At 44.3% G+C, this 14,766-nt stretch overlaps 1 protein-coding gene across 1 annotated transcript; it reads left to right on the forward strand.

Moving 5' to 3' along the window:
* Positions 1-648: 648 nt before the first annotated feature.
* Positions 649-14,095, forward strand: sh3tc2 (SH3 domain and tetratricopeptide repeats 2). The gene is given in 27 exon segments (XM_034543746.1): positions 649-769; positions 1,913-2,011; positions 2,982-3,110; positions 3,697-3,824; positions 3,987-4,092; positions 4,550-4,693; positions 5,413-5,614; positions 5,719-5,792; positions 6,947-7,142; positions 7,399-7,429; positions 7,431-7,490; positions 7,492-7,531; positions 8,035-8,085; positions 8,190-8,494; positions 9,023-9,217; positions 9,336-10,196; positions 10,302-10,522; positions 10,620-10,786; positions 11,416-11,593; positions 11,701-11,733; positions 11,735-11,849; positions 11,969-12,091; positions 12,252-12,402; positions 12,496-12,692; positions 13,283-13,465; positions 13,467-13,603; positions 13,605-14,095. Coding segments are annotated over 27 exon segments (4,656 nt in total). The 3' UTR covers positions 14,014-14,095.
* Positions 14,096-14,766: the final 671 nt, after the last annotated feature.

Raw genomic sequence — 14,766 nt, forward strand, 5'->3', positions numbered from 1 at the left:
TACAGCGGCTCAGCAATACGTTCTCCCAGCAACACACACACACACACACACACACACACACACACACACAAACACGCACACACACACACACACACACACACACACACACACACACACAAGATACACACATTGTCTCTGACAAACATTCTGTGCATATTTTCACTGACACACATGGGGAACACACAGGGAAGCTCTCACTGAGGCCTGCCCCCTCCCGCCCCCCCAAAAGACTTGCAGACACACACACACACTGATACCAATCGCAGAGAGTGCTTTGTACATTCAGTGAGTTGACTTGGCAGCTACTGGGGAGAGAGAGAGAGAGAGAGATAGGGAGAGAGAGAGAGAGAGATAGGAAGAGAGAGAGAGAGAGCGAGAGAGAGAGGGATGCTTGTGGGAGGAGGGAGATGGAGACAGCAAATTACAAAAAGAAAGAGACCCAGACAGATAGAGGCGAAGAAGAGAAGGCTTGCAGTGGGACAGAGGGGACACATCCAGTAAACACTAACTGGCGGAGAAGACGGAGTGAACGGGACAGGATAAGCAACACAGAAATAGGAAGGGAAACAGGGCTTGTCCAGCAAAGAGGAAGAGAGTTGTTGTTAAAGGGGCTGGTGGTGGGTGGTTGGGGGGGGGGGAGGCGAACTGATGGCATTGATCTCTGGGAGCTGCCAGCTCCTGGGCCAGATGGCGTCTTGTTGCTGCAGACCGCTGCTCAACTCCTGCTGCTGTGGACCGTTCCTCAAAGTCTGCCTCTCCTCCTTCACAGGTCTGTCCCAGCACGCGCTCTGCGCTGCTGCTGCTGTGCCGTCATGAGACGGACGGCTACACTCAGATAGACAGGAGCATAGCTCTGTACACAACATGGGTGACACACTTAGCCGAGAAGGTAAAAAGGGCATGGCGCGTTTTCTGTACTGTAGCCGGCATGACGACTCAAGCAGTCCTGCTGGTGCTTACTGTGCTCTGTGTCGTGGGACGGAAAAGAATAGGCTGTTGTCCTCTTCGGCCCAATGTCATGTTGCATTGTGTTGTTAAGTTATGGCCCCATTGTCTTGTTGTGAATGCTTTGCTTCAAGATAATACTGTTCTGCTGTGTTCTTGCACTGACAAAGCATGTGGAAACAGAAGAAAAGCACCATTTGAATCAAAATGATAACTTTTTGGGGGGGTTAACAGTATGTTTCTTTTTTTTTTTTAATGTTAAATGGTGTGTGACTGTATGTCTTAAAACAATGTGACCGCGCTGACATAAAAGTGGAGGAGTCAGCTGTGTGAGCCTGGAGGTTTTCCTGATGTCGCTGCAGCTGTGTGTCTGTACCAGGCCTGTGTGTGTGTACAACATCATTGTCCCCCCCAACACAGACAACCCCTCACACTAACCAAAGGCTTGAAACTTGTCGTTTCCAATATAAACAGATGCAGACACGCAACACAAGCACCTCCACCTCCATTATTGCTCTTTTGTTTGTTTATCAGTACAAAAGACAAAGCATTAAAATTACAATTTGTTTTACAGCCGCTCATTTGTTTATTCCTTGGCCAGGAGCAGGAAGCTCCTGGAGTCTCCTCCGCTGGTTGCCTGGCGACTGCTCCAAGCCAAGAAACAGTCCCGCGCGTAACTCCTAGCAAATGGCGAATTGTTGTTTTTACACTTTGGTTTCCATAGTATACGGTGTTCATTTGTGAGCCGAAGAGGTTCTGCCGGTAGGCTTGTTTAGTTTTTTTTAGGCTCGCTCTTTCCCCAATTCCCAATTTTTCTTTCCGCCAGCTACATATTGACCATACAGACCTGACAACGGTATCAATCTTCATCCTCTAGTAATTGATTAAAGGGAGCAGCAAGGGGACTAAACGTGTTTGTTTCCTTTCACGTGCAGGTTCATGAACTGACTCGTTTCCCTGTTTACAGACATCTCTCCTGCTGAGCTGGATGCTCTTTGGAGGGAACCGCCATATACTCTTGGGGGAGCAAATGAACACTTCTCGGGAAATGACATCATGACTCAAGGTAGACTATTGTGTAGTGGACATCTTAATCAATCTGTCTTGCATTAGTTTGGAGATCAAACAAGAACGTGAGGCTCATGTGATCCGTGCCGCTGCCTGTTGCGGACACAAACACAGAGGAAGTGTTTGGGGACATCCTCCCTGCACAATGGAAACAAACTGGGGAAAGCCCGTCACCACTATACTTCAACAGCCAGCGGTTTCATTCAGATCCTGGTAATGTGTTGAGATTAAGATAATTTTACTACCGACACTAAGTCTGGGATTCTTACCTTACAAGTGGCTGAAACATCTAGTTTCTGCAAGTTCTTTAGTATGAATGCCTGAATTTAGTTGCATTGCTCACTGTAATATTAACATACTTCTCTTTTACCATATGAACCATCCTCAGGATTGCTAACTGTTCAAACTCAACATGGAGAGTCAGAATGTTTCCGTGCACCACAGAGCTGGAACAAACACCAAGAGAATATTAGACCTGCATCAACTTTGACCAGCCTTAAATCCACATTAAAGACTTGTGTTGAACTGCCTTACTCACCATGAAACACCTTTTCCTCCTATCCTGTATTTGTGTCTCTCCTCGTAATTCTTAAAGGCTTCTATTAGCATTTTTAAGTTTTTCCCCCAGTTCTTTTCTTTTAATGTACAATGAAAAACACTTTTAGTGCAGTTGTGAAACACAAAATATACTTGCCTTGCTTGTACAAGAAACATGATCCAGGCAATATCCTCTCCCCAGATTAGGAGCCAGTGATCTAATACTCAACCTACTGTACCATATGACGACATGCTGATGTGTTTTCTTAAATGACAAAATAGGGATCGCCATCTTGTGTCATCTGGTAACATTTCCTGTTAAATCTACTTACTTACTGCACAACCGTCCTCATCGCACAACAACCCTACAATATGCTGTTGAGGATACACTGGCTTACACTGGACCCAGCAGCTTTGTTTGCCTCTTTCAGGTGCAGGTGAGGAGGACGACGGTCCAGTGGAGGAGCCAGGTGAAGGAGGGGTAGAGCCTGACAACCACTGGAAGAAGAAAGAGGCCTTAAGAGGAAGTACTATGTCCCTGGGAGATAAATTCTCCTCAGGTACATTCAATGACTCCTTGTATGTTTCTAGCTTTACATTAGCCAGTCTGAACTGGTTACATTTCATACGCAGAAGCTTTTGCCATGCGTTATATGTATGCATACTGATGAGGCATATTTCCTACTAATGTTTTACTCACTCAGCAGTTCAGCTCCATCCATCACATTCCCCCATGTTCTTCCTCTCAAATGGATTTAAATGGCCACACAGAGTCCAGTAAGAGGCCTAATAGCTTTGTTATTCCCCCGGTGAATAACTCTCAGAGCATTACGCTGGAATATGAGCTCTTGTAGAAAATCTTTAATGAACTCTTGAAAGTTGTGTCTCTCCCAAGATACTTTTCCCTTTTACTCAGTGACTCCAGGGCGGAAACATGTGTGATAAATTAGAAATGTCAATATAAAGACATTAGTTGTTTTTTCCTTTCATTTGAGCAGATGATAAATCCTCTCTATCGTTCTCTGAGCACGTTTTTCTTCTAAGCCTATTTGCAATGCTATTGTTTGTATTCCATATTATTCTACGAGAAGAAACTTTCTCATCTAAAAGTGATTAACCACAGCACCCCTCTTGTCTTTTGCCTAGAAATTGAGCTGCTGTTCACCGGTCGGAGGCGCTCCAGCGAGCAGCCTGACCAGGTCCTGCAGGAGGCGCTGCGCACCCGACTCCGAGTGGTGGAGAGCAACAGCCAGGACGTCATCCAGCTCTTCAAAGTGAGTGACAGTCACACCTGACAATGCAGACATCACCTTGACATTGATGTACTACTCAGACCTTCTCTTAACGAAGACAAAGGTGCACTACGATACATCGTGTCGTATATGTTTTGTGCACTTCATATTCTGTTATTGAAACATGAGACTATGTTTCTGCAGGACTTGTCCGCACGTCTGGTGTCTGTGCACGCTGAGAAGGTAAACTTCGTACTCACATTCAAGACCGTGGAGGAAGTCTGGAAGTTTTCTACTTACCTAGCGTTAGGTAAGCAGCTATGACCCTTTAATATCCCATTAACACATCATTTTGTCTCCCGACGTTATTTGTGTTTGAGGTGACGTTAAGGTGATGCACTTTTGGCACCAATCAGGATTCAGCAAACGTTTGAATAAGAATCCGATTGGCAGTTGTGTCATTGTTTCGTTATGTTGCTAGGCCACAATCACTCACATATGAACAAGCCACACCCACACAGTCCATGAAGAAGCCGACTGGTTGAGTTTTGAGTAATAAACAGAAGATACAATTTTTTTTAAAAGATGTTAGAGAAAAATATAGAATTTGAAACACACAAATGCACTTTTGCTTTACCTCCCCCTCTATTTATGCATTTATTGTGCTACTTAGTATCATCAAAAGGTATTGTTGGTGACTGTGCAGTGATAGCAGCACAGATAACATCAGTAGTATTTGTGGATGAGTTGCATGTGCTCTGTCCCAGGTTACGTGGCTCGCTGCTTGGAGAACTTCCTGTGTGATCAGTCCTTCTGGCTGGACCCAGAGCTGCTCAGTGACCTGCAGATCAATGTCGCTGTGGACGAGGAACGACTGGCCACCCTCTACCTGGGACTGTTACTCCAGGAGGGTGAGTAATGTCGTGCTCTGGCACTTTATGGAAGCTCAGTCAGCGTTTTGTGAACAGTTTTATTATTAAAGCAAACGATTAAAGGGTGAAAATTGAAGAATACAATATTTTTGCTCAAGCTTACACTTTGGTCTTTCTGCCCCTTTGGCTATTGAATTATCTCTGTGAAAACCCTCAGAGTATTTTTTGTCAAAAGCCTCTTGAATCTTGTCCCGGTACTTATGTATTAACCAACTTGGACTGCCATTTGATCCCAATTATTTTAAATCCATTTTCACTGACCCCAATTAGCCAATATCATATATATATAAGTATAAAAGTCAGAATTATGATTTTTAAATTAAGGCCAAAACTGCTCTTTTAGTTTAATACACATGAATTAAGATGAAGATGGACGTCTGTGAAAGTTAGCAATTTGCTAAATATCTTTTACAAGCTAAGTCATTGTTGTGTCTACAGCATAACCATTATATACTCCCTAAGAATGTATATTGATTTCCTCCTGCCTGTTCTCCTGGACATTTCCCAGAGGCAAAAAGCTTTACGGAAATGTACAATAAAACTGCAGTGCTGGCAAATATGCTGAGAATTACATTAACTTAATAAGGGGAGGATATAAAACATCCATCATTTACCAATAACTGAATGAGGGCACACTGTAAGCCGTAGCACTTTTACAGATTTTTCAACATAAGTGTGGTAACTTTTATCTTCCGCAGGCTCCTTCTTCGCTAAGGCGCTGTTCACAAGAAGTGATCAGGATGAGGACAACGAAGAGCAGCTGTCGTTCAAAAAGAATGAATTGCTGATGGTGAAGGACACAGGGCAGGACAGCATGTGGGAGGGCACCATGCTCTCCACAGGGAGCCACGGCCTGGTGCCGGTCAACGCCATGCAACCGCTGCCGTACCCCTTCTATCAGTGAGTCACTCTGTGTTACAATGTCAGCAACAGTGTGATTAACTTGTTCTCTGCTCAAATGCAGACGTTGGACATGAGTTAAACTATACTTCCTGTTTGGTCAGGTGGTTTCTGAGGAACTACCCGGGCAATGCTGGATGCTCGCCAGCAGAAACGGAACCATTTGAACATGCTATCGGTAAAAGATATTCTGCATGTAACACATGTTCACACATAAAACATACTGCACAGTGTGTTACACTCACATACTGGGCTCAGGTGCAGACACTTCAATGGAAAAGCTTTAAAAGCCCCTCCCGTACTCTACCTGCTCAGCAACAAACAGCAGACACACAAAGTTAGAGACCAGCTGGTGAGCATACTGGAGCCTTTGGAGACGGATATTTCCCTCGGGGCTTCTGGAGACCAAATCAGAGCTAAACGCGGAGACAATATTGGACTTAAATGTATCAGGTGGACACAAACATGACATCATTAATTTCTGCTGTGTAAAAAGGCAACTGTTTGGGAACATGTTGGCCATACAGCACTTTATAGGGAGATACAATGTAAATGTTGTCTTTAGAACTTGTTGCCCCCAATAAGTGGCCAGTGGTTTTTGTGGTAGGGATTTCATGATTTATGGATGCCTTTTATGTGTCTGCATGCGGTCTGATGATACATATGTATTATTGAATGATAAGGTCAGTTTAAGTAGTTTAATTCCTGGATTTCTATTCTATTAAATCCAATAGAGTTCAGGAAAAACGTTGTGGCCCAGTCTGAATGTGTAGTGTAATTTAACAAACATAAGAAAAACAAAACAATAACAAATAAATCAAAATCCCATTTTTCAGGAGTCTGTGCTCACAAAAGACTTATTTTAGCTCGAATTTTGTTCAGCATCTTGATGTCCCACACCCGTCAGGTAGATTGATTAAGAGTTTGAGAGAAATATAACTTTTTGTGAGCATATAAAAAATATTTGGGTAAAAAATAAAAGTTGCAATATATATTTGTTCAGTGTACATACGTATAAGTTTAAGTTTTAAATTGTGTTTGTGAAGTCAGCAATTTTACTGTTTAGGAAGACAGAGGATAATATCAAAACCACTTCCTATTTACCGGAATACAAAGCAGTGCACAGCCATTGTGGATCAATATTAATATGTTTATGCATATAGCATAGTAGCGCCAACCTGTATGCACTTGTGAAAAACATTCTAATTTAATTGTCTTGTATCCTCACAATTCTTCAGCAGAATTAAAAAAAGAGTATAAAGATATACAGTATCGCCATACATATTGACCTCAAAACCTCTCAAACCCTGTTCTCCTCATCAAATACCTCAGTGACAGGTTCCTGTGTAGCAGTGGTCGACCACAGCCCAGTGGACCCGGATGAACTTCCACTCAGTCAAGGTGACATTGTGGAGATCCAGGGTCTACTCATCCGAGGCCTGGATGTGTTCATAGCAACGCACTCTTGCACAGGTCACACTGGTTTCATACACAAGGCCCATGTCAAGCCTCTGGACACCATACCCCTGTAAGAAATGATTCATTCTTTTCAGTTGTATAATGCTTGGCGCCGGTTGAATTTACTGGTCTGATGATGTTTTTGTGTCATTCAAAGGACTTTATCTTAAATCAGCACGAGTTGCCTCTTGTTTATAGTCTTGTGCTAATCCTTTATGTAATCCCGTTCAGTGTATCTGCAGTCTGGAGGCGGTGGGATGGGGTGAGGAGGCTGCGCGTACAGCAGAAGTGATATGCTGCCTTTGTTCCCCTGACACAGAGACAAGACGGTTAGTCTTTCTGACTGAGGAGGAGAGGGGCCAGCCTCGCTCAGGTCAACCCCTGCAGCTCTGAGCCAAGTGACAGCGGCCTGCTGGAGGAGACTCTTCTCGTCCGACATCAGCTCTGTGTATAGGCTAGGTAAGGGAACCACTGGGCTGGTCAAGAACTACTGTACCTTTTGTCGGGTGGGGGAAAGAGAGGGGCGGTGCCATAACTGAAATATCTCTTGTTTGGTTTGATGGGTTGCACCTGTTCAGATACACGTCGTTCTTCTGTTTTGCAACTTTTATTTAAAGTTTTTGTCTTCAGCCTGCTTACTGCTCTTGCCCTACACACACCCCTCTCTTAAAGAGACAGCGCTCTCTTCCAAAGGGACAACAAGCACTTTCCTCCCACAGTTAGTATGTGCACAGGTGATCAACGCTCTCAAATATAGGAACAACACATGAATGAACTTAAACACACATTTAAATTAAATTATGAAAAATGGACACAGGTGTATTAAATCGGTAAGATATATGACATAACATATTTCAGGGTGCTACAGATGCGCAGCTCCTGTTTGTTTCCTTAAGATGTATCCATCTCTATCCCCATCTGGAAAATGTACGCTTGTATTGATTTACCTTGTGTGTTTTCAGACAGACTGGATGAGACAGACTTCCTGTACATCAGAAACCGGCCAAAACATGGTAATGCTTTACAGTGTATAGTGGACATCCGCTGTTTATAAGCCTAATGAAGTAAAACAACTCATGTATTATGTACATTTGATCAGTATCTGTCCTCTCCCCAGATCATAAGGTTCCTGCAAGCACCCGTCAGAGCGTCGTGTCAGACAAAAGTGCAGGGACTCCCCCCTACCACTCCTCTCCTCGCACTTCTCTCTCTTACTCCTCACCTCGCCTGTCACTCTATCAGTCCCTCAATCCTCTGCCACGTGAGGGAGAGCGCCTGTCCTTGATTCTGGACGACACATTCAGAGAAATGGACGAGTTCCAGGAAGACCCACCTCTCTTCTTGGAGGAGAACAGCTGGGAGGGGGAGGACTCTGAATTCAGTGACCCCACACTGACCCTGCTCAACCATGAACGCTTCCAGGTCTGCAGGTCTTATTCACTGATGTATGACAGGGCCAAGCACAGAAGCAAAGTGTTCTGGTTTCTGTCTTGTTTTCTATGTTATGTCTCTGGCAGCCAATAGAAGCAATGTCAAGAAATGTAGGTTCACATTTTCAGGCCTATAACACTTTCCACACCTGATAGTAAAAATGCAAAACAAAAGGGAAATAAACAGTCTCTCTGTATTGCTTTACTGCATGATGAGGCATGGAATTAGTCATAAATAAATAAATTAACAATGTACCTGTGTGCACACATACTTCCTGAGCTTCCCGAGCATCATCATCATCGTGTGATGTGATTCTAATTCCTATTGGCTTGTTACTTCTCTCTGCATTTATAAAAAAAAAAGCATTTGGCTAATAGCATTTGGCTGTCATATGTAAATTGATTTGGCATTGTTTTCATTAGTTTTACATGTGGCTGACCCGTTACCTCTTTTACCTCGTTAACACATGCAGCCAGTCAAGAGGCAGTTCTTCCTAATTCGTTGGTGTATTTGTTCTAGGAGGACCTCCTGCCGCTCTACGACCTGCAGTACTCCTTCCTGCGGGTGACCTTCAGTGGTAAGACTGAGGACGAGCTGCTGGGACACCTAGAGAGTATCAGGGAGAGCGCCAAGAGGATGGGCTTGGAGTGGGCACATCGACGGGCATGCTTCCTCCTGGGAAGACTCTGTGCCCGGAAGCTAAAGCTGTCCCAGGTTTGTGCTTCTTTTCTATCATTGATATGTGTGATATGGATATATCAATACCCTCCTTAAAGACACCCACAAAATACAGAGCATTATCCTCTGTATATTCATATATATATTTCCTCAGGCCCGTGTGTACTATGAGGAGGCTCTCAGTGTTCGTGTGGACAGTTTCTCTGACACGCCGCTCCTCGTCGCTCTCTACACAAACCTCACCGCTATCTACCTGAAGCAGCGTATGACGGACAAGCTGCCCCAGACCCTGGAGAAGGCCATTGCCCTGCTACTCTGTCTCCCCTGCCACACCTTCACCTCCACGGACGAGGTTGAACTGCTGCAGCTACTCCTGAGGAGGTCGGTGGTGATGGGGGACAAACACCTGGAGGCTCGCGTCTGCTACCTCGTCTCCAGCCTCTTCCTTCTTCGCAGGAAGACTGATGACGCCCTCCCCTTTGTTGAGCGACTACAGTTCCTCTCGGTGACGCTCTCTGCCGCCGAGGGGCGTCCCATTGTTCCTTTGGACCTCAACTGGCTCTTGAGCTGGCTCTATCATCGTAAATACATGCCTTACTTAGCGCTGGCTTCTCTGAGCCTGGACTCAAGACAGGACCACTCACTTCACAGCGCTTTCCGGAGGATTGAGTTGTTTATCAGGAACTCTGTTCGCCTGAACCCGTGCTGGAATGAAGGCACCTCCCTGCTTCCTGCCCAGATTGTGATTTACCTTCAGCAGGCGCTGATTATAGCAGAGCAAGGGGAGGACTTGAAGACCCAGAGGGACCTGTGTCAGAGCTTGGCCACAGTCTACCTGCAGTACGACGCTCTCGATAAGGCGGTGCTTTGTGCTCAACAAGCTGTAGAGACAGGAGGTCACATCAATGAGGAGGAGGGCTTTGAGGCCTCTGTGCTGCTTGGGTGGCTGCTGGTGTTGACGGGTGAGGCTGAGAGGGCCCAGAGTGTCCTGCAGCCACTGCTCACATCACTCCAGGTACAGTGAACAACTCCATTCACCTGAATGAATATTGTAGAAGCGCTTGGTTTAACATGACATTTCCTTCCTCCTCTATATGAATATCATGTGTAATCTCTCCAGGGCACAGACAGTCCCACGCAGCGAGGGGTGATCCACAACCTCTTGGCTCTGTGTCTGAGGCAGCAGGGTTGCATCCCGGAGGCAGGCAGGCATCTCCACTCGGCCTTGGTGATCTCAAGGGAAAGTGGAAACCAGAGGAACCAGGCCCTGGCACTGGCCAACCTGGGCTGCCTGGCATTGGATGTGGGGGCGCCTTTGGTGGCAGAACGCTTCTTGGTCAGGTCAGAAATCAGTGTTGTCGTTTCCCCCCAGGGAACTCAACAAATGTAGAAAGAGTTTACAAAGAGGTATTCATTGTGCTGGTGATTGTGTTTGCAGGTCCCTGCATCTTTTTCTGGAGCTCTGGGAAAGCCCCATCGACGAGGAGCATGTCCAGACCTACCTTTGGCTGGGGCGGAGCTACAAAGACAGGAGGAAGAGTCCGGACAGCAGGGCCTGTTATGAAATGGGGCTACTAATTGCACTACATGCCAGGAATTTACACAGTGAGTACATACGAAAGTAATAGTTCGACATTTGGACCCTGTTGCGTTTCTTGCCAAAAGTTGGGATTTAATTGTGAAAGGTAAGAACAGAAGGAGTGGATCAGGTACACGTTTCCTTCGTTTAGGTTTAAAGGTGTAATCAAAGTTTGCTGCTTTTGTTCAGTCAGTGGAGCCTCCATGTTGTTGTACACTATACATTTTGAAGATGTACGTTCCACACAACTTGATTGGTTGATGCCTTTACATGAGGTGCATTTTGAATAGATTTTGACTCATTTTAGTAGGATTAAATAAGAGTACGACCTTTGCTGGATCACTGAGGTTGATATTTATTTTTGTGACTTTAACAAACAATAATAATATTTGCTTATACATTTTACTGTTAAAAACGCAACTTTTCGGTGACCCTGGTGGACACACTATGTAAAGGAAAAAATGTTTCAAAACAATCCCAATTATGTGTGCCCTGTAATTTCTTCCATCTATATGTGTCTGTGATAAGCTAATAATATCATCCGTGCCAATTGTACAGTAGAGGTCAAACTTTATATAGTTCTTATTTAGTGTCACATACGTATCAGTGTATTTAGTGTCAGCAGCGACAGCTAACGTACTTGCTGTATTCAAAGGTCGGATGGTGGTGGCCAAGGTGCTGAGTCAAGTGTATGCTGACATGCTGCTGTACAGCCAGAGCATCGTCTACTATGAGCACTGTGTGTCGGTATGCAGAGAGCTGAAGGACAAGAGACTGGAGGGAGAGTATCTGGAAATCCTCAGCAGCCTCTACCTCTCACTCAACACTGAAAGGTTGAGTTTATGCCTCTCCTTCCCCATCGCTCTGATTCTCTAATATTTCCATAATTTTCCACAATATCTTTGGTTTCCCCACAAAACAGTCTCAATTCTGGAGGCAGATCATCTCGTAAATCTCTGGACTACACCAAGCAGCCTGAGGATTTCTATTGATTTGGGCAAGAGAGAGGAAGAGTCAGAGACCTGGCTGCAGGTGGGACGCATCTATTACCTCATCCAGGAAGACGAACTAGCTGACATGTACCTGCAGGTGAGAGAAGGAGCTGAACATTTTTCTTTTGCTCTTGTATGTAGTAAGCGCAACACGTCGCTGACAATCATAGTTTGGTTTGACATTGTAATGTTCACTCAACATGATTTGATAAATAGGCAGCAGTGAAGACGGCCCTGAGGATGAACGATCATCACTTCGCCATGAGCATCTACGAGGAGGCAGGAGACGTCTACTTTAAAGGCTCCAGGAACCGAATGGCTTCAATGCCTTTCTACAGGGTGAGAGGGAGCAAAACAAAGATGCAACGTCATGGTGCAGTATTTCCCCCATGATGCACTCTGATACGTTTTATTTTGATTATAAATATAAATTATATGTTCTTTTCTTCGGTGGAACCTCTGATCTCATTTTACACAAATCCTGCGTGTTTGGTTGCAGGATGGCGCTCTGCCGTTTGCACGGAGCATCAAGGACATCCATTCAGAGTTCCGTTTGTTGAGTAAACTGACAGAGCTGTTAATGAACCAGGGAGAGCAGGAAGAGGCTCTGCAGTACGCAACATTGGCTGTTCAGATCGCTGGAAAAACAGGTAGACAAGAGGTCAAGCGTGGCTAAGAATCTGTGCCTCGTGACGACGATGTAAAATTACTTTGTTGACACAGACCATTGCTGTTTTTCAAAGGTGTGCATGTGAATGAGAGGACCGCCTACCACCGGCTGGCTACAGTCTACTACAACCAGCAGCAGTACGAGTTGGCAGAAAACTACTACCTCAAGTCACTCTCCCTGTGTCCGCCCGCCCTGCAGGACCCCATGGAGGCTCGCTACTACACCAAGGTGTACAGCCGACTGGGCAATCTCACTCTACACAAACTGAAGGTACACAAACCCACATTATCATGTTTCTGTGTTTGCTTTTGCATGAGCAAACATAATACAGTGTGTTTCTGAAATAAACATTATTCTGATTAATTTAGAGCGACGTTAGTGATGTTTGTGACGTGTTTTCCATACTTATGTTAAGTTTGTTACATTTGACTTATTTTACATATTTTAATATTTGATATTAATTTCAGCCCAATGGTGATGTTTTTCCTGACCCTAACTTAAGTGGCTTTATTTCCTTCGTTTCACTGAAACAACTTGGTGTAAAATACATTTTTTACAACGCAACATGAATTTATCTGTCAAAAACTAATGTAAATCATTTAAAACTAAGCTATTGTTTTATCACATAATAACATACAAACACAACCTTTTTTAACCTACAGTTCCTCTGGCTACAAGTGAAAGTGTAGCCAGCCAGGGTCTTAATAGAAGAGGTGTTGGTTTTTTGCAGAGTAACAGTAGCTTTTATCTGGTATCCTTTTCACAGTGTATGGCGCCAATCAAATTCCAGCTGAAAAATAAGATAACAAAAATGATATATTTAATTAAAACGAGCCCTCTGCTCTGTGCACTCTCCCCAGGATTCTTTTGACGCAGTGGGCTACTTCCATTTGGCTCTAGCCGCGGCCCTGGAGGACCAAACTAACCCCGAGGCTCTGTATGTGGTGTACATGAAGCTGGCAGAGATCCACGGCAACCACATGCCTGATGCTCAGCTGTGCCGAGAATACAGAGACAGAGCCGAGGGTCTGAAGAGAGTTTTGGGCTGGAGAGGAAGAGGCTGCTGTTGAAGAGGAGAACATGGAGGATGCAGATGTAGAGCCTGGCCAAAAGAAGGACGAGGACCCTGGTGCTGATATGGAGCGTACGGAAAGTTTGCTTAGACAAACTGCATGTTCATTCACCTGAAAAAGAAAAATGTGAAGATAACTTGCTTCCAAGAACTGGTATACTTCACAGAGACACAGAGGATATATGTACAGACACTAATATTGGAGATGATCACATTAATCGTGATGCAGATGGCTCTCTTGTGGACGCCTTGGAGTCTGAGACAGAAATCATCGGCAGTAAGTCGCACAGTGATAGTATTTTAACCGAGTCCTTTGATACAGCCAAGGAGCAGATCTCAGACTCCAGCAGCTCCACTGACACTTTACAAACTCATCAGAATCAAGCAGATGGGAAAGACTTTGACACTGACACGCCCAGTCAGTCACCTGATAATCACAAAAGTGACATCACAAGACGCACAGTTTCTGATAATCATGATGAACAACACACCCCTGAAGAAACGGATGTGCATGCATAAAAAAGGTGTCAGTCTTGAGGGCAATCGGTCTGATACTGAGCGGCCAGAGAGAACGATAAAGCTGTAATTAATTAATGTGAAACCGGTGACACACGCAGTGAACAGGTCGACTTCGATGACGTTCTTCACTAACATTTCCTTTGTCTGGTGACATGTTTCTTGACCAGCACATTGACTCCAACGTTCCAGCCACATGGCACTTATTATAGGAAAGACAACGTCAATAACACTGTTAGGTTTTCAGAGGATTAGTGACTCTAAAGCATGTGCCTTTTTGTATAATACACTCTGTGGTTATCGCAGTTCACTGCGCCTGTTGTATATGTTTTCTAAATGTACGTTTTTGTATCTGTGGAAGATATGACTCAAACATAAAGAATGTTATTTTGATAGCCGAGTGTTTGTTTGTGCTTTTTTTTCCTATTAAAATATGGGAGAAATACATACATAACAACACTCAATCAGAAGAATTAGTCAGGGAAAACACAACGGGATTTGATGGGACGCAATTGTATTTACAGCAACAAAACACGTTAATACATTTTTCTTACTGTCAACATATCTAATGAAAAGCCCAACACCTACATTTTAATCTCAATACTTTCCACCTGGCCCAAACCGTTTGTGCCTCTCAGTTTTTTAAATCTTTGAAAACACGTTACTAGTATTTCTTTTTTTTCTTTCGAGAAAAGTCTCAGTAATTTTTTCCGTAGTTTTTAGCAGTGCTCCTCAAATAACTGATGGTAAATAAAG

Source organism: Cyclopterus lumpus, chromosome 10 (assembly GCF_009769545.1).
Source record: "Cyclopterus lumpus isolate fCycLum1 chromosome 10, fCycLum1.pri, whole genome shotgun sequence".
NCBI classification, from domain to species: Eukaryota; Metazoa; Chordata; class Actinopteri; order Perciformes; family Cyclopteridae; genus Cyclopterus; species Cyclopterus lumpus.